The sequence below is a fragment of the Cervus canadensis genome, chromosome 25 (genome assembly GCF_019320065.1).
Source record: "Cervus canadensis isolate Bull #8, Minnesota chromosome 25, ASM1932006v1, whole genome shotgun sequence".
Taxonomy (NCBI): Eukaryota; Metazoa; Chordata; class Mammalia; order Artiodactyla; family Cervidae; genus Cervus; species Cervus canadensis.
Genome location: NC_057410.1, coordinates 2,756,125 through 2,776,020, shown reverse-complemented (window position 1 = coordinate 2,776,020; position 19,896 = coordinate 2,756,125). Strand labels below are relative to the sequence as shown.

Sequence of the window (19,896 nt, the reverse complement as noted above, 5' to 3'; positions counted from 1 at the left end):
TGCAGGGGCTCAGCTGTTCCTTGGCACGTGGGATCTTCCTGTATCAGGAATCGAAACCATATCTTCTGCGTTGACAGGCGGATTCTTTACCACTGAGCTACCAGGGAAGCCCCTGACTTTTATTTTTAATTGAAGTGATTTTTATTAAGTGACGCCTTCTCTTTTGAATTGGAACTTAGACCAGGTAATCTCAAAGATCCTTAAAACTGTAATATTCTGCACTTAACAAAATCGATGACTTGCTGCCTGAATTGGAATTTCAGACACTGAAAGTGGATAATAGCTATTTGTATACTTTTGTGATATCTGGCTAACATAAGTTATTTTCTGTTAAAGCTGGTTTGCCCCATATGCTTTTCAGCTAATTTATCTTTTGAACTATGAAAATTTTTAAAAATTTCATGTATCACGGCAGTGTCTTCCTAGACGCTGCTAATAGCACCATTCAGCTCTAATTCTCAGAAGAATTAAATTAAAAGCCTATTAATAATTTATAAGGCCTTTTATGCACAGTGATTTTGATATGCATTAATAATATGGGGGGAGTGGTTTTGAGTCAATTGAGAGTTAATTGGAAATGACAGCCCTTCACCCCTGAATACTTTAGTAAGTATTTCTGAAGAACAAGGACTTTGTTTTATACACAGTCGTCAAAATCAGGAAATTTAACATTAGTGCCATTCTATTATCCAATTCACAGTCTGTGTTCAGATTTTACCAGTGCCCCTGCTGTGTATATTAAAACTGCCTGGCACACATTGAGTGCAGCATGTTGGCAGTCTTTGATGATGATGACGACAGTGACGATGATGATTGTCAAGTAAATTTGGGTTATTCTTTATACCACTTACCTGCTAAACTAGGATCCACTGCAGGACCGGGCGTTTAAGTCTGCCGTGTTCCCTCAGTATCCCTGAATGTGGAGCTCCTCCTTTGCTTTGTTTTCCTTGACTGAGACATTTTTAAAGAGAACAGGCTCGTTATTTTGTAAGCTGCCTCTTGGTTTGGGTTTGTTTGCTGTCTCCTCCTAATTAAGTTCAAGCTGTGCGTTCATACCACAGAAGTTGTGTCATTTTCAGTGTCATAATCGGGAGGCACACTGTACTTATTGTCCCCTTCCGGGGATGTCAGCCATTATCTCCTGGCTAAGGTAACAATCATCAGGTTTCTCACTGGAAAGTTATTCTTTTTCCATTTATAGTTTGCAGTTTTGTGGAGAGATGCTTTGAGGCTATGTAAATAGCCTGTTCCTCATCAGTTTGCCATACAGTAGCTTTAGATCCATTGATGACTTTTTAACTCTCTGATTTACTAGTTGGCACTTAACTGTAAGGAAGAGCTTTCCCTTTTTACCCATTTATTGATATATTTACCTGTTTTTTTAAAAATGCATTTACTTGTTTATATTAGTTTAGATTCGTGGAGTTTTATTCAATGGGCTATCATCTGTTCTGTCATTATTTTGATTCACAAGTTATTTTGGATCTGATCAGTAGAGCCTCTTCACACTGTGTTCTTTTGACATGCCTGCATGATTCTTTGGGTACTTTCTTGCTATTATGGCACCAGGGACCATCTTGGTTTGCCAGTCTCAACTTGTACTTTCCTAGCCCCATACCTGCAGTCAGCTATTTCTCTGAGGAGCTGGTGGGCGTGTTTTTTGTAGGGTGCACATTCTGGTTTATGCCACTGGGTTTACCTGTAGAGCTGGGTACATTCTCATCGGTATTCATCTTTTGTAGTGAGTGCGTGCCCAGGGAGTTGTCAGGAGGCCTTTATATTGTGAAAATATGTGTGTTCACTGACCACCTTTTCTTCCTGTTAACTGGCATTTTACCTTGATAAATGGGGGGTCTTTTCTCCTTTTGCTTATTTGAGTGCATGGTTTACCAAATACATGGACCTATGTATAACCGTTTCTTGGACCCTGATTCTATGTTACAGCGTGTGTCATTCAGAAATGAATATCATCTTTCACGGGGCAGTGAAAGTACCACCTCTTCTAAAAGCCTTTTTGATTCCTAAACACTGGTGATAACCTACACTCTCTTATGCTTCTTTGGAATTGTGTGGTGGTGGTTGTTATTGTTGCTGGTATTTTCTTTTTGAAGTAGCTCCCCGACAGCAGCTTAACCTCATTGTTTCTGAGTTTTGCTCCACCGTCTCGACACTGCACTGCTTTAGGAGGACTCAGAGTGGTCATAGTGCATCTTTCTCTTCTGTAGGCAGAGTGTGCTGATCTGATCCCAGCTATGAAAAACATTCTTTTTGTTTTTTCAAACCCACTCAACATTGCCTTCACACTCACAGGAGTCCTTGGTAACTGTTGGAATTAATTTTTAGATGACAAAAAGGAACTTGGAGCAGCAAGGAGAAGTCAGTATTACATGAAATATGGGAATCCAAATTACGGAGGCATGAAAGGAATTCTTAGTAACTCTTGGTGAGTCCAAAACCTTAAATACAATAGTTTATATAGTACCTAAGCTTTTCATAATCCTTCAGGGAGCTACATTAGTTGGTATTCTGCAGTGGACTGTCAACACCATGTGTGGATGGACGTGAAGGAAGACAAGAAGAAAGAGCTCAAGGCTTTTAACTGTGGTAAATGGTGTGAGAATGCTGAGTTTCGGTTTCATGCGACATGTCTCTGTGTCAGCACCTAACGTCGCGTCAGGGTGTAGTTGACATTAACTAGTGGACGTCGAGGCCCTTCCTCTTGGTTTTTGATTCTGTGCTTATTTTGGCGATGTTGCAGGAAGCGGAGATACCATTCCCGTCGCATTCAGCGGGATGTTATTAAGAAGAGAGCCCTGATTGGGGACGACGTTGGCCTGACGTCCTATAAACACCGACATTCCGGTAGTTGCCTGCTCAGCTCTTGGGTAGACACATGTTTGGCTCCCGAAATGACATTTTTATCCTTAATACAGTCCTTTAAGGTTCCAAACTTTATCATCCTCTCTTCCTTGCCCTCACCCTCTGCCAACATATAGGAAAGTAAGTCAAGTCACAATTAATTTGAAATTGCCCATACAAAGAGGTCAAATGATTTTATAAAAGCTATTCTAACAGTAAAGGCAAAATGTAGGAAAAATTAAAACTTTTCCTAAGGAATCTAATTTTCCTGTTAATAACAAAAGCTGCATGAAAAAAATTTTTAATTATTTTGTCATATGAGTTGATTTTATTCTTCTTTCGTCTGATGATGAAAATAAGCTGCTGTGTCTAGTACTTTCTGCTTATTGGCTTGTGCACGTGAATGCCGCAGTGAAGTGGGATGCAACGTGGGTTTCATTTTGTTTTTTCCATCCGTCTTTTTTTCTTTTCTTCTTTTTCTGTTCTTCTGTCTCCCCCTCCCACCCTTCAAATCTCCCTTTCTTCCCCCCTTTCCTTCTTTTGGTGCTTATTCTTAAAGAGTTGTTTTCATTATATTTTATAGAGATTTGTTTTTATGTTGAAACCGATCTGTGAAAATATACATGCTTTGTAGAACCAGCCAAGTCAGCGTACAAACACAGAATAACAGGCATACACTTTTATCTTTGTAGTAGGGACAGAGAGAGGTGAAATCTATACATTTTAATTTAATGTGAATGTCCAAAATTGGATATTTGAAATCTACGTCTTAATGCACATACTTTTCTGTTAGACAGTTAAGCTTTTCCAATTTCACGTACTTTAAGATACCTTTATCATATAATCTTAGTATTCATATCAAAGAAATTAAAAAGCAAAAAGATAAGAACTGATTGCATTTTACATTTTTCTTATTTGTTTCTTTTCACAATAAATGTAACTGTTGTGGACATATATTTTATATTGTGCTTATTCCATGTATAAGCGTTTTTCCATGATCTTTAAAAGTACATTTCATTATTCATGGCAGTTATGTTCTGTAAAGTCACCGTGATCATTGAAAACCATTCAGAGACCCTTAATCACACTTTTTGTCAACTGATCAATATAGAACCTTAATTTGATATATGTTTCTGATTAAGGACACCTTATTTAATACATGTTGATTTATTAATGTTGAACTCAAGGGCAGCAGCCCTGGAACTCACGCCCGAACAAAGCTTGTCTCACACATGTATTTTCTCCATAAGGCACATCGCAACCTTCTTGTGTTTAGAAACACTAGACAGCTTTGGAATTATGCTCAGAGGCTGTTTGTAACAGGGAAATCATCAATAAAAATCACAATGGTGTTAAAAAGTAGTACTCATGGACTGCAAAAAGCACAGTTTACAGTGTTTGAGAGCTGCAACATAAAGGCAGGACACAAGCTTGTTTCCCTGCAACTGGGAACTTGGATGGCTGGTGTCTCAATTTTTTGCTGCTCCTGTGCATGTCCACAAATGACCACAAAAGTGCCATGGGTGTTGGTTGTGGAATTACAAATAAAATTGGCAGATTGATAAATCTAGAATCTGTGAATAATGATGAGGGTCTGTATTTTATATAACTTGATAAAATTGCATCAGGCTGCTAGGCCATCCTTTACCTAGGTGTTTATGTATTGTAGGGGTCAGAATGGTAACCAGATCAGCACTGTTAGAGACAGTGCTCCAGTAAACTCTTAGGATGGGAATCTCATCTTCTAAAAAGGTCACTGTTGTAGAATAGAAAATCAGGTGTTAGTATTGGTGCTTTTACTAATAGTGATTTTTGGTTAAATTCCTTAGGACTGGTGAACGTTCCTGAGGAGCCTATTGAAGAGGAGGAGGAAGAGGAGGAGGAGGACCAGGACATGGATGCTGAGGACAGAGTGGTGGTGGAGTGCCACGAAGAGCCCCCGGCCCGCAGGCAGACCCGGGAGCGGAGCGTGTCCAGGCGGTCCAGTGCCAGCAGCTCGGACTCTGATGAAATGGACTATGATCTAGAGCTGAAGATGATTTCCACTCCTTCACCAAAGAAGAGCATGAAAATGACCATGTATGCTGATGAGGTGGAATCTCAGTTGAAAAATATCAGGTAAAAATATTCTTTTCTTTTTATTACTGCTAGCTTTTAATTTGATTGAAATCCAATTACTAACTTCTTCTTAGTACCTCTTAATTTTATAATCACTTTTATCGGTTCTAATTTCAGCCCTTTATAAAATTTGAGTAAAAGCATCTGGTTTTTCCTCTTAATGAACAAGAAGTGATCCTTGTTATAAAAACTATGAATGATACAGAAGGTGAAGTCACCTGTAATCTCATCCTCCCCTAAGAGAGTGACTGTTAGCAGTTGGGTGAATAACTTTCTTGTCAGCTTTATGTGTATATATAACATATGGGGAAATTATAGATATATTTGTACAAAAATTAAGTTACACTGTTTATATTATTTTGAAATACGCTTTTTCCATTTAATATAGTGTAGACATTTGCTCTTTTTTCAACACCCTGCTGCTTGAAGGACACTAGTTCCCTGACCAGGGATTGAACCTGGGCCCTCAGCAGTGAAAGCATAGAGTCTTAACCACTGGACCACCAGAGAATTCCCTAGTCTTCTGTTTTCTTACTGTTGCACTAACTAGGTACATTCCAGCTATTGTGCAAAACAACGCACATGCTTTAAAATGTGGTATGGCTAAACTTCTTCCTATAAGATTTTACCCACTCACATTACCACCTGTTACCTAGATATTCACCAACCTTAGGTATTATCACTGTGATTTTTGGTATTTGTGGACAAAGAAGTACAGCTGTTTTAATATGCATTCTTTGGTGACTGGTGGGGCTGAGCAGATTCCTGAGGGCAGAGAGCATAGGCATGTCTCAGAGGGCTGGAGGCTGGGGTGCTTTCTTAAAAGAGCTCCTGATGGTGTGTTTGGGAAAAGAGGAGAAGAAACTTGTAAGCTGGTTCATTTGTATGGCTTTGTTCACATCCGTAGTTTTTAGAGAACTTTCCAATGGCAGATGCTGCCAGAATAATGCCCTTGCCCTGACACAGTGGGAGAGGTCTTCCCTTTAAAGAAAGGGATTGTAGGCTGTCTTATATCTTGACAGCAACCAGTTCACAGCCGGGAAAGGAGAGGCCTTCAATCCTTCGCAGGCCTCTACTTAGGCCTGTGTCCCAGGAGAAGGGCAGGCACGGTTATGTGCTCTGCAATCGCTCTCAGATACTGCGTGTGGAAACCACCCCGGAAGACTCGGGGAGCTGCTCACCCCAACTGGCCTCTTTAGCAAGCCGGTCGTGACTTTTGTGAGCAAATAACTACTGGTGTATAGTGTTGTTAAGTGAATGTTGGCCGTATTAGATTGGGTTTCTTAAATTGTTTTTTTCCAAAGTGTGTGAGATTGTTGTGTGAGTGTTGTCCCACAGTTCAAGTTGCTTAACTGTACCCCCGCCTCTCTTTTTTTAAGGAACTCCATGAGGGCAGATACTTTATCCACAAGCAATATAAAAAACCGAATTGGTAACAAATTACCAGCCGAGAAATTTGCAGACGTCAGACATTTGTTAGATGAAAAACGTCAGCACACGCGTCCACGGCCAGCTGGCAGCAGCACTAAAACAGGTGTTGTTCACTTGTGTTTCTGGGCTCTGTCCCGAGTTCCAGAAAGCAGATGCGGACAGGGGAGGTTCTTGAATAAAACCCTGCCATTTGGGGACCAGATTAATTGTCCTGATTCATCACTTATAAATTTTGGGTTAGGCACTGGAACTTGAGGGCATGAAATTTAATCAGATTTTTGCAATACCAGCTTTTGATATTTTTGTCCCAACAGTGATTTTACTCTGTATGTCATTGGTATACATAAGGGTAATAGAAATTAGGTCGAATTATTGTATAAATGGTTAAGAATCTGAGCTGGTTAGTTTATATGTGCAGACATGCACACAGTAGGCCATACCCGCTGTGTGCCAGGGCTCGGCACTGGGGGTGTCATAAGTCTTCATAGGGGATGCCCGCTCATCATAGACTCAGATGGAGCAGCATAAGGGCACATGCTCAGGTAATTCTGCCTGAAGCTGAATGGAGTGAGTGGTCTGGTAGGCACTATGAGCAGTGGGCTGTGGGAGCAAAGAGGGGAGTGGGTCTTTTGGGGGAACACCTGTTGTGGGAGGCGTCTCAGAGCACATGGCAGTGGAATGAGGCCTCGGAGAGGAAACAGGATCTCAGTCAGCAAACCTAGTTCTTTGAGGTGGGAAGTAACCTGATCTTACATCTCTCTTAGATAAAACTTGGTGGCAGTGTAGGGTGCCATAGAGTTAAGTAAGTAACAAGGTCCTGAACTAGATCAGGGACAGTGGAGGAACTGATGAAAATGTCCAGCCTTGTAAAGGAGGAAGACTCAGCACTGGGAGGAAAGGGAAAGAAGGCATGGGGCTCAGGCCTGAGGGGCTGGAAGATGGGGGCGCTGTTCTCAGCAGAGCGAGGTGGGAGAATGCCCAGCACAGGGACTTGTTCATGAATGTTTGTGTTGTTCCCATTATTGTGAGAAAGCTGCAGAGGATTGGCAGATTCCGGAGGGGTTGGAGGAAAAGCAGACTTGATTTGGGACAGCTTCCCTTGATCCTTTGCTTTTTGTCAGTCTCATTACCGTTATTGTTCAGTGTGACAGTCTTTATTGACTAGCTTCTTATATGTTCAAAGAGTGGGGCTTCTGCCCTCAGGGAGCTTACAGTATTTCTCATTAGCTGCACTGTTTGTTAATTATTTGCTCTTGATTCTACTATTTAAAGAAAAAAAGACAATTCTGCCTCAGAAATTCCTTTCTAGAGCAGTCAGCCAAGGTTTCCCCCCACTGCGAGCCCCTGTGGGTTCTCACTTGAATTTTCTTGGGCTGTATAGAGGGAAGGCTTAGAAGCTTGGTTGTGCTGGGCCCCATGTCCTCACTTGGGGAGATTTGGCATCAGGTCCTATAGAGATCTCAGGTTGGCAGTACAGATGACAAGTATACTCACATGGTCACAGAAGTGCTTTTTTCTTTTTCTAGATATACGCCAGCGATTAGGAAAAAGACCATATTCTCCAGAAAAGGCTTTCAGTAGTAATCCAGTTGTTCGGAGAGAGCCCTTTTCTGATGTACATAGTAGGCTGGGTGTTCCCAGGCAGGATGTTAAAGGCCTCTACTCTGATACTCGAGAGAAGAAGTCAGGTTGGTAACAGCGGGAACTGCTGGGGAGGGAACAGGGTAAGAGTAGAGACCATGGGTGCGGCATGGAAATGCTTTGTTAATACAAGGACAGAAGCAGCACAGGACAAAAATAAATGAGTCTTCCCTCTTCCATGATAATCATCATCGTGATGATAATGGTAACAGTGTGGAAAACGTAGAAAGCAGGAAAGAGACTCACCCCTGATTCTTTGTGTTTAACACAAATACTTTTTAGTTTCCTGCTATTCCAACCTTTGCCCGTATACATATCGTACTTTTTTCATATAGCATTTTATCATGGTCATTTTTCCATACAAGTTATAACCTTTATAAATAAAACTTTTAATTGCCTTATCATGTGGCTATCCTGTGAACTGCTATGTATTTGTCTATTGTCAAATACTAATGTTTTAGAAAGTAGACGGAGGGTGGGCAGAATCTCAGAAGTTGACAGCGTAGCAGGTCCATGAATTTGCAGCATGCTGTAGGCAGGGGTGGCCTGGGAATGGCCCACTCCCAGCAGAAAGCAGTTGTACACAGAGGTTGTCTCAGCAGACAGGGGCAGAGGGAACACAGGCTCCCAGCTCATTCTGATGTGTCTGGTGTGGGGGTGGGGGGTGGGGCGTGTCCCCGAGCTGGGAGGATCTCTAGGCAGATCCAGTTCCCTCAGTCTGCCGGCAGGGAACTGGGAGGACCTGCCCAGCACTGCTCCCTGAACCCCCAGGGAATGCCCCAGAACCCCCCACCCCCAGTGTTGCCTGCATGTGAGGCCTTGCAGTGCCCTTGCTCAGCATCGACTGCCAGAGCTGAAATGCCTTCTCACCCACACAGGTAGTTTATGGACTCGCTTAGGATCTGCACCCAAGACCAAAGAAAAGAACCTGAAGAAAGGGGATCACAGGGCGCCGGGCACAGAGGAAGATGACTCGGAGTTGCAGAGGGCATGGGGGGCTCTGATTAAGGAGAAGGAACAGTCTCGCCAAAAGAAGAGCCGCTTAGATAACTTGCCATCTCTCCAGATCGAAGTCAGTCGGGAAAGCAGCTCTGGCTCAGAGGCTGAGTCCTGATGCCCTGGGGGCTGAGGCGGCTGCCCTGAAACCTGACAGTCTTGCGTAGGGCGGGGCGCACAGTAGGACCCCCCTCGGGAGTTGGCGCCCCTCCGCTCTTGCTCATGCAGTCACCCTCCGCTCTTGCTACTTCAGCAAGACATCTTAGGAAACGTGACCTGTTTTGAAGGGCATCCATCTAATCTTTTTGCTGCAGAGTTACAATTCTGGGCCCTCGATTCTTTTCCCACCACCCCACAAGCTTTACCCATTGAGGAAAAGGCAGCCCTCCAGATTTTGTAGACATTTTTTTCTTAATATTTTTAACATTGTGTCTTTTAAGAGAAAAGTTTTACACAGTTCATCCAAAGAGCAGAGAACTGAACTTCTCACTATTGCCTTGGCCCTGACAGCTTTACCAGCACCCTTTTTCCAAGAAAAGTCAATTCCCAGGTGCTTATCGGACAGCCTTCGAGAGGAAAAGACTGGGGAAGCTGCCAGCTCACCCTTCCAGGATTCTGGCGTGGGGGCTGACTCACATGGACCTGACCTCAGAGGTGCAGCTGTGCCGCCCGGGTAGATCAGAGCCGCAGCCCCGACCGCCCTTCGTTCCTCCCCGGGGATCTCTGTCAGGAGCCTCGTTAGCAGTCAGCTTGAAGTGAGGATCAAGTTCAGTGCTGTGGGGTTTTTAGGAACAAAAAACTGTGACTTCTGGATTTGGGGTGGATTTTCGTGCTAGGGGTGGGGTCATGGGTTAATGTTGAACAATTTGTAAGTCTGTATTATGTTTAAAAAATATTGATGATTTGAAAGTTTAAATTTTTAATTTTTATATGTGAAAATACTTCCTGTTGGCCTCCAGGGAAGCTCAAGTGGTGTCTTCTTATGTGCTGTTAAATATATATTATATACTTTGGAAGAAGGCAAAGAGAGGCGTCTCATTATTTTTAGAGGATCCTAACTGTAGAGTCTGTCTGTTATACATAGAGTTTAAGTTGCTTTTTGGCCACTGAAATCAGGAAAACCTACCCCCTGAGATGGGAACCTGTTGTCTATGATCACTTCAGAAGTGATGCACTGCTATATATTCTTTCTGTCTCCCAAGTTCTGGCACCTGAGGACATCTTCAAAACTGGCAAATAAGAGAGTAGTTACAGAAATTTTAGTTTGTTTATTTCTAGTCTCCTTTCAGATTATTTTAACCTTGAAAAGGCCTTAGATTCTTTGGTCTTCCTTGTCTTGATTTTTATTTTGAAGTATTTAGTGTTTGTATTCCTCTGCAGGCTTAAAAATAGTGTTTTAACTTCACTTCAGTAGAGCTTAGGAGTTAAAGAGAATAAAGCCCTGGCTCCTTGTGTGATGTCACAAGCCCTCACCTGCCTGGAATGTTTAGCACCCAGTGTGGCTCGGGGCTCTAGAGATCTTTGCCCGCCACTGAGCCAGTGGGCGCACTAATGGTTGATGGCACTGTGGTGTGATTGAAGGCGGAACGAATGCTGTGGTTTAATAAAGAAAGGGAAGGGCGGGGAGACTCGAGAGTTACTGCAAAAACTGTGTTGTCCGTATTTTGTTGGTTAACCTGCTTTTTTCCGCCCCCTGTAGCAAGATGAGAATGTATAACCGTGATATGTTTCAGCTTCCTAGTAGAGTTCCTGGAAAGAGCTGGTTCTCGTTTCTCTGCCAGTTGAGACCTAAGGTCGCTGAGGTTTCTCAGCTCTTTGCCTCTGAAGCACGCAGCTGAGAACCAGGTTCTTGAAGAGCGGGGGAGGGTTTTGGGGGGGTTAGTCACATGAGAAGTGCAGGGGCTGTGGTTAGAGACGCCAACTGCTGGCTCTGCTTCGTGGGCCCAGGCCTCAGTTTCCCCTTCTGGCCAGTGAACGGGCTGGTTCCAGAGCTGTGGCCGCTGCAGGCTGGCCAGCACCAGTGTCTGTGGCAGGCCGGGGGAAGGCCAAGGAGACAGCCGAGGGTGTGCATGAGGTTGCGGGTGGGACTTAACCCCATCCCATTCCAGCCTCTGGGTCCTCTAGTAAGGTGTCTCTGGGGCCAGGGTCCCCTCTGATGTGCTCTCTGCAATGTTTGTTCAGAAAATGCCCCTTACACTTCTTGTGTTTCCCAGTCCGGACCCCCTCCCACCAGCAGTTCAGGCCCATCTGTCCCAGGGCCTTACCGCCCTCACCACTCTGCTAGAGATCAAGGCAGACTTTCAGGAAGCCGGGTAGTGTCTAGGGCAGACTAACCTAACCAAGAGCACCCACTTCAGCAGCCTTGCAGTTCTCACAAACATGCAGAGCCTGGAAAATTACTTTTGTGCTCAGTCGTGTCCAACCCTTTGTGACCCCATGGACTGTAACCCACCAGGCTCCTCTGTCCATGGGGATTGTCGAGGCAAGAATACTGAAGGTGGGTTGTCATGCCCTCCTCTAGGGGATCTTCCGAACCCAGGGATTGAACCCAGGCCTCATTGGGCGGACTCTACCGTCGAGCCACCAGAGAAGCCCAAGAATACTGGAGTGGGTCGCCTATCCCCTCTCCAGGGGAACTTCCTGACCCAGGAGTATGAACTGGGGTCTCTTGTATTGCAGGCGGATTCTTTACCGGCTGAGCTACCTGGGAAGCTGTAAAATCTTTACATTTTAAGGTTATGGGCCTTAGCCTCTCACCGTCGAGCCCACACTCTATCTAGCACTCAGATGGTGCAGCATCTGACACGCTCTGGATGCCCAGGCCCTTCCTTGGGAGCTGGAGAGTGAGGATGGACAGTAGGGACTGTCCCTGGCCAGCAGCCCAGGGCGATCCTCGTGTATGAGGGCGGCAGGGCTACACACTGCTCTCTATTCATTTTAGTCTTGACGCACCGTGGGATTTTAGATACATTTTTGCTGCTAGATGATAACTGCAGATACCTCATTTCTCCTTTCCACTCTCCCTCTTGGGAGAGGTACAAGGCACCCAGGACAGCTGGTGGAGCCCGCCGCCGGATGGGACCTCTTCTCCTCTGGCCGTCTCCAGACTGACCCCGTGAGTGCCTCCCCTCAGTTCAGCCACTGTCTTCTCGCACTCCACCCCATGCGGCAGCCTCTTTCCTGCTTCCTCTCCCTGTCTTTCTCCATTCTGAACACTGCAGCTGGGATATAATTTGCATCCTGTAACGTCCAGAACTGAGTTACGTGTCCCAAGACACTGCCACACAGGAGTCTCGTTAAGTTCCAGGGTCAGTATACATAGAAAACTATAAAACACTGATGAAAGAAATCAAAGAGGACACAAACAGATGGAGAAACATACCGTGTTCATGGATTGGAAGAATCAATATTGTCAAAATGGCTATTCTACCCAAAGCAATCTATAGATTCAATGCAATCCCTATCAAGCTACCAACGGTATTTTTCACAGAACTAGACCAAAGAATTTCACAATTTGTATGGAAATACCAAAAACCTCGAATAGCCAAAATAATCTTGAGAAAGAAGAATGGAACTGGAGGAATCAACCTGCCTGACTTCAGACTCTACTACAAAGCCACAGTCATCAAGACAGTATGGTACGGGCACAAAGACAGAAATATAGATCAATGGACACAGAATAGTAAAAGCCCAGAAGATAATCCACGAACCTTGGACACCTTAATCTTTGACAAGGAGCAAGGATATACAATGGATAAAAAGACAACCTCTTAAGCAAGTGGTGCTGGGAAAACTGGTCAACCACGTTGTAAAAGAATGAGAACATAGAACACTTTCTACCATACACAAAAATAAACTCCAAAATGGATTAAAGTCTAAATGTAAGACCAGAAACTATAAAACTCCTAGAGGACAACATAGGCAAAACACTCTCTGACATAAACCACAGCAAGATCCTCTATGACCCACCTCCCAGAATATTGGAAATAAAAGCAAAAATAAACAAATGGGACCTAATGCAACTTAAAAGCTTTTGCACAACAAAGGAAACTATAAGTAAGGTGAAAAGACAGCCCTCAGATTGGGAGAAAATAATAGCAAATGAAGAAACAGACAAAGGATTAATCTCAAAAATATACAAGCAACTCTTGCAGCTCAATTCCAGAAAAATAAATGACCCAATCAAAAAATGGGCCAAAGAACTAAACAGACATTTCTCCAAAGAAGACATACAGATGGCTAACAAACACATGAAAAGATGCTCAAACATCACTCATTATTAGAGAAATGCAAACAAACCCACAATGAGGTTACCATTACACACCAGTCAGGGATGGCTGCTATCCAAAAGTCTACAAGCAATAAATGCTGGAGAGGGTGTGGAGAAAAGGGAACCCTCTTACACTGTTGGTGGGAATGCAAACTAGTACAGCCACTATGGAAAACAGTGTGGAGATTCCTTAAAACACTGGAAATAGAACTGCCATATGACCCAGCAATACCACTTCTGGGCATACACACTGAGGAAACCAGATCTGAAAGAGACACGTGCACCCCAATGTTCATCGCAGCACTGTTTATAATAGCCAGGACATGGAAGCAACCTAGATGCCCATCAGCAGATGAATGGATAAGGAAGCTGTGGTACATATACACCATGGAATTTTACTCAGCCGTCAAAAAGAATTCATTTGAACTAGTCCTAATGAGATGGATGAAACTGGAGCCCCTTATACAGAGTGAAGTAAGCCAGAAAGATAAAGAACATTACAGCATACTAACACATATATATGGAATTTAGAAAGATGTAACGATAACCCTATATGCAAAACAGAAAAAGAGACACAGAAATACAGAACAGACTTTTGAACTCTGTGGGAGAAGGTGAGGGTGGGATGTTTCAAAAGAACAGCATGTATACTATCTATGGTGAAACAGATCACCAGCCCAGGTGGGATGCATGAGACAAGTGCTCGGGCCTGGTGCACTGGGAAGACCCAGAGGAATCGGGTGGAGAGGGAGATGGGAGGGGGGATCGGGATGGGGAATAAGTGTAAATCTATGGCTGATTCATATCAATGTATGACAAAACCCACTGAAATGTTGTGAAGTAATTAGCCTCCAACTAATAAAAAAATAAAAAAAAAAATTAAAAAAAAAATTTAATAAGATCAAAGTATTAAGCAACAGATGAAATTTTACCCCAGTTCAATAAAGTGGAAAACCTGTAAACTGAGCAGGCGGACTCTTTGGGGCCTTCCTGGGACAGATGCCCCCATGTCCTCCACCTGCTTCTTTTTTTTGTAGAAAAACTTAAGCCTCCTATGTAGGGTAAGGGAGTTAGAGAAGGCGAGGTTTGGAAGAAGAAGAGACCGGCACTTTACAGGAACAGATCGCCTTTAATGAGGTGAGAAGGGGCAGCAGTCAGATTAGTGATCTGCTGCACTAACCCAAGAAAAGAGTAAGTATATATAGGCATGTATGTGGAAAGCTACTGTCTTAAGGGGGCCTATTCTCCAAGGTTGTTTGGAGTAGTTATCTCTTAAATGGCTGGGGCAAGGAATTCTGGAGATCAGCCACAGGCTGGACTGTCTGGGAGCTGGGAGTAATCAACCTCAATGTCCATTTTTTTTTTCCTTCGGTGAGAGAGTTCTTTGTTTTGCATAGAATGGTGGGGAGGACCCGGAGGGGAGTTTTAACTCCAGGCTATTTTGAGCCATGTATGATGCTTACTCCTTGGAAGGAAAATTATGACCAACCTAGATAGCATATTAAAAAGCAGAGACATTACCAACAAAGGTCCGTCTAGTCAAGGCTATGGTTTTTCTAGTGGTCATGTATGGATGTGAGTTGGACTGTGAAGAAAGCTGAGTGCCAAAGAATTGATGCATTTGAACTGTGGTGTTGGAGAAGACTCTTGAGAGTACCTTGGACTGCAAGGAGATCCAACCAGTCCATCCTAAAGGAGACCAGTCCTGGGTGTTCATTGGAAGGACTGATGTTGAAGCTGAAATTCCAATACTTTGGCCACCTCATGTGAAGAGTTGACTCACTGGAAAAGACCCTGATGCTGGGAGGGATTGGGGGCAGGAGAAGGGGACGACAGAGGATGAGATGGCTGGATGGCATCACCAACTCGATGGACATGAGTTTGAGTAAACTCCGGGAGTTGGTGATGGACAGGGAGACCTGGTGTGCTGCGATTCATGGGGTCGCAGAGTCGGACACAACTGAGTGACTGAACTGACTAACTGACTAACTTTCCTTCATTCTAGGCCTTCCCTGAGTTGCAAAGAAAAAGAACAAATTTAATCAGAAAAGTGAGATTATGCAGAAACAAAGAACAGCCAAGCAAGACAAATAATGGTTGAGTCCTCAAAACAAAGTCAAGGATATTTGATTCCTCTTCAAGGGCTACAGAGGGCTTCCCTGGTGGCTCAGTTTTAAAGAATCCAGCTGCCAGTGCAGGAGACTCGGGTTCCATCCCTGAGTCAGGAAGATGCCCTGGAAAAGGAGATGGCAACCCTCTCGTAGTCTTGCCTGGGAAATTCCATGGACAGAGGAGCCTGGTGGGCTACAGTCCATGGGGTTGCAAAGAGTCAGATACAACTGAGCAACCAAACAGCAACACCAGGGCTGTGGGTAACATCCTGAGCCATATCCTTGAGTTATTTTGCCACTTTCTCAAAAAGGCCTTCCCTGCCACCCAACCTAGAGCAGCCCCAACCCCACACTCCAGGCGCACAACCCCATCACTCTTTCTCCTCCACAGAGTGCTTCCTGCTACCCATGGATTCCGCGATCATCACCTGTGTCCCCTCACGAGCATGTCAGCTTCCTGAGAAGAGGGATCTCACCTTGGTCACCATGGCAAACCTGAGACCAGGATTGGCATCTGGTAAGCCTCGGGTGGTCGTGAATGAATCAATCTGCTGTACCACATAGCTCCTCAAGAATCGGTTTTCCTCAGGGAACACAGCTTCAACCTCAGCCCACTTTCCTAATCGAAGCGCACCTTCACCGTGGTAACATATCAGTCACCCGGACAGATCCTTCCATGACTTCCACTACTGCTGTTACTACCACTACTAATAGTATCTATCACATGTTGAGTGCTTGCCATATACCAGAGTACTAATCATTTTATAAACATTATCCCATTTGCCAACGTTACTATCCTCGTAACAAAGAACAAATTTAGTCAGAGAAGTGAGATGATGCAGAAACAAAGGAGAACAGTCAAGCAAGACAAATACTAGTTGAGTCCTCAAAACAAAGTCAAGGATATTTGGTTCCTCTTCAAGGACTACAGAGGGCTTCCTTGGTGGCTCAGTTTAAAAGAACATTTTAAAGGAGAGGATCCTGGGATTACCTTCATGAGGTCATGGGGCTTGAAAGTCAGATAGCTAGTAAGTGGTAGAACTAGAACTCGAATCCATGCTTTTCTGACTATAAACCCCCTCTGTCTGACTATGACATCTCCTCTCCTCTTTCAAAAGCATGCATTTCCAAGTGTGTGATTTAAAAGTTTGAGAAACACTAAACTAAATGATGGAACTTCAACTGGGGAGAGCCCAGAGAAAATATTTCTAGACAACTTTGGAGGGTTCTGGGTTACACACAGGGAGGTGAATACATCCTTTGAAAGAAAAGTGGAAAGTGCTTCCCCCCCCCAAAAAAAAAGTCTTAGTTAGTCAGTTATCCTTTGCTAAAGGTGTCAAGACTTTAATCACAATCATTAATCACACCACTTTTGAGAGCCCCAGTGGTGAAAGTGGCCTCCTGAAGCAAGGATAGATATTAGGTTTGCAAGAAATGCAACTGGGAAGATAAAAAGACTGCAAAGCACATAGTCCCCACTACACTCAGCTATGCCTGATGCTCAGCCTCCACAGTATGGTCTGCAAAGTTAGGAAAATGGAGGGAGCACATTTTAGGCAAAGGAGGGAGCAAAAAGCCTGCAGAGTTTTTAAGCATATTATAGATTATTGGAGTGGTCAGTAGGTTTCCAAAATGCAGTGTATACCCTGTCTCTCTAATCCTGATAAATGTAGGGTCCATGAAAAATAACGGGTAATCAACCTTGAGATTCACCGAGAGATAGTCTGAGTTGGGGGAAGTTTCTGTGAATCCAGCAATAATGCTATAGGTATAAGAATATGCAGGCAACCAAATGACCCAGGTTGTGAAAATAAAGAAGATCTTGTGAGGTGATTTGTGACACCACTTTTCAAGGCTGAAAATGGTGAAAAGAGGATGAGAGGAAAAGACGAGGTTTTGGAGGCAATATAAAATTTAGAGCTTCTTGGTTTATAGTCAAATGCATTTAAGACTCCACTAGGAAAGCTAAGGACCTTGATTATCATGTGGCTTCGGCATTTCAGATGATGTTATTCTCGGTATGCATCCCATCAGTATTGGGGCCTATATTTCCTTTTCCTAATTCTTAATATTTGATCATTTTTCAAATAGAAAAACGCAGCCTATATCCCCGCTGAATTTACCAGGGAGAAATTCTTTTAAAGACATAGCAGTGTATCAATCAAATGTGTTGGGTCTTCAGCATTCACCTAATAAATGGCCCTTATATGTGCACATCTCGTGTGTCATTAATTGATTTTAATACTCCATTACTAACGAGTCCTTCTTGAAGCCATAGTTCTATACTGCTGGGAAACAATCTTTTAAAAAAAAAAAAAAGCTGAACCAGAAATAGAAAGAGTTAGTCCTCTATTATGCTCTCACCATAGAAAGCATGGGTGCAGTTCTGTTTTAATAGCAGAATAAATGGTAGGGTGATGATGTTTCACACTAATAAATTAAATTTGGGTCGCCAGTGTAAAATAGAAATGTTTCTGATAGTTATGGCCTGGAATACAGAATCTGAAAAATAAGTACAATCTCTAGAAAATGTTTCTTTGTATTTAAAAAAGAAGGCTTATCGTTTAAACATTTCTCTTAACTTTGCTAAAAATAATAACCATGACAGAATGCTTTTTCCCCACTAACAGGAATGCCAAATGGGAAAAAATATAACTAAAGAACCACAGTGTCCCCTAGTGAGAAGAAGCTGAATCGTTCTTCACACACAGTAACTAGTCACCTACACAGAGCATTTGTGAGCAAAAATGGTCTCTTTCCACAAATGAAATAGGAAGAAAACGATAGTATAATTGATTCCAAAAAATAATTTAGCACTCACGCCTGGTCCTGATTTTCTTCATTTCTAGCAGTTTTACATTGCTAAGCGATAGTTTATGTAGTGATCATGCCATATGCATGTTGATTTACTCTTAACATGACAACCCACTCACTTCCTTATGTTATTCAAAACCCTCATAAACTTTTTAATGTACAATGATTTATTTATCCTTTTCATTTTTATAAGAAACTTTAAGTGAATTAAAAATGTTTTTAAACAAACAAAAATTTTGTAAAGGAATCCAAATAGGATTACCAAAGAATTTCCAGGTAAGGAAGGTCCTTGGGTAACTGCTTTAAGAAACTCATGATTTAAGAGACAATTTGTAATTAAAACATCAATTATTCTATGATCCTCACTACCATTAATGTCGGATACACGTGGGAAGGACGTAACAAAAGCAGGGGTACTGGAGGGACAGGACCAAGGTGATTAAAACACACATGCATGCAAACAGTGCAAGGCAGTGCACTGAGGTAGGAAGTAAAAGACACAGCCATCTACGGAGATCAGAAGGCTGAAGGCAGCAGCCCTCTAGAAAAGCCATCAGGAGAGCCAGCAAGGAGATGGCCAGCTGGAGATGAGAGCAAAGATATGTTCAAGATACAGTGAATAACAGAAGCAAAATTACAGAGGCTGGAGCTCAGCTTTCCCGAAGGACGGAGAGGAGATGCTTCCAGCAGAGGGCTTAGAAGGAACATTTCTTATGATTCAAAGGGAAGGGGGTGGGAAAAATATGTGCTGAGCCTCATTCCATGTCCCAGTCGGCATGCTGGGAGGGTTACATGCTCATCTCACTTACTCAGCACAACCTTGCAGCTATGGGTGCCGTTGACCTCACTTTAAAATGAGGAAGCTGGAAGTCTCAAAGGGGATGACTCTTGGCCAATAAGTAGAAAAGATAAGATTTGAACCCAATCAGTTGTCCTATATGGGTTATATTTTCTAAAGTAAAAAAAAAACCTTATCCCTTGCCATTATGTTTCATCTATCCACTTAGAAAAAGAAAACCCTTTTATCCTGGAAAGAATGGTGGTATACTTCAGTCAAGTTTCTGCCTCAGTGATCATAGATGTAAAATCTGTAGCTTCTGAATAAATTTTGACTGCAATTAAATGGCCTAAACTCTTTCCAACTCCTCAAGCCACAGTTTTCTCATGTGTGTGGAATTTGTGAAGGCTGGAAACTAGCGCTCAGAGTAAGGATCTAAATCCTTTGTGAAACTGCTGGAAGGCTAGACTCCTTCCCTCCCAAAGCAGAGCGGTGGCAGAGTGAAGTCAGAGCAAGAACTGCAAGGCTGTCTCTTGGGATGGCCCTTGGTTATGCTGGTCGTGCGCTCAGGCAGCTGCACATGCCCGTGATATTTCTCTGCAGAAGAGAACTAGCATTTACAGCACCCCCACCAATGACCCCATGCCCTTCACATGCGTTGCCCATTTAAGGCTCACACCCAGCTACCCAGGGCCGCAGGGCTCTGAGAAGCTGCGGCCACGCAGCGCAGTTGCTCACAGTTCTCCCACTCAAGATGTTAAGTCCAGCAACACAGAGTCGATGCAAACTAGCTCGAGCTCTCTGCTTGCATTTCTCAAATATTCTGAAGGGATTATGTAGGTCACAGCCACACTCTTTTAAAATTCCCTTTTTCTCTC

At 43.3% G+C, this 19,896-nt stretch overlaps 1 protein-coding gene across 2 annotated transcripts; it reads left to right on the top strand.

Moving 5' to 3' along the window:
• The first annotated feature begins 24 nt into the window (after nucleotides 1-24).
• LOC122427492 (nuclear cap-binding protein subunit 3-like) lies at nucleotides 25-10,064 on the top strand. Of its 2 annotated transcripts, XM_043447021.1 has the most exons (7): nucleotides 25-2,443; nucleotides 2,759-2,885; nucleotides 2,997-3,000; nucleotides 4,689-4,977; nucleotides 6,357-6,511; nucleotides 7,935-8,096; nucleotides 8,928-10,064. In XM_043447021.1, exons 1-7 carry the CDS (start codon nucleotides 2,388-2,390, stop codon nucleotides 9,161-9,163), a joined length of 1,029 nt encoding a protein of 342 aa, XP_043302956.1. In that variant the 5' UTR covers nucleotides 25-2,387; the 3' UTR covers nucleotides 9,164-10,064. The 2 variants fall into 2 exon arrangements, with proteins under 2 accessions (XP_043302956.1, XP_043302957.1); XM_043447022.1 differs by lacking the exon at nucleotides 2,997-3,000 and having other exon boundaries at nucleotides 2,159-2,443; nucleotides 2,759-2,862.
• Nucleotides 10,065-19,896: the final 9,832 nt, after the last annotated feature.

Bases quoted from the DNA above. Each gene is read 5' to 3' on its own strand.
- LOC122427492 (XM_043447021.1), top strand. From the start codon at position 2,388: ATGAAATATGGGAATCCAAATTACGGAGGCATGAAAGGAATTCTTAGT. The intron at 4,978-6,356 runs GTAAAAATATTC...TCTTTTTTTAAG, and splicing joins TCTCAGTTGAAAAATATCAG to GAACTCCATGAGGGCAGATA. The intron at 8,097-8,927 runs GTTGGTAACAGC...TCACCCACACAG, and splicing joins TACTCGAGAGAAGAAGTCAG to GTAGTTTATGGACTCGCTTA.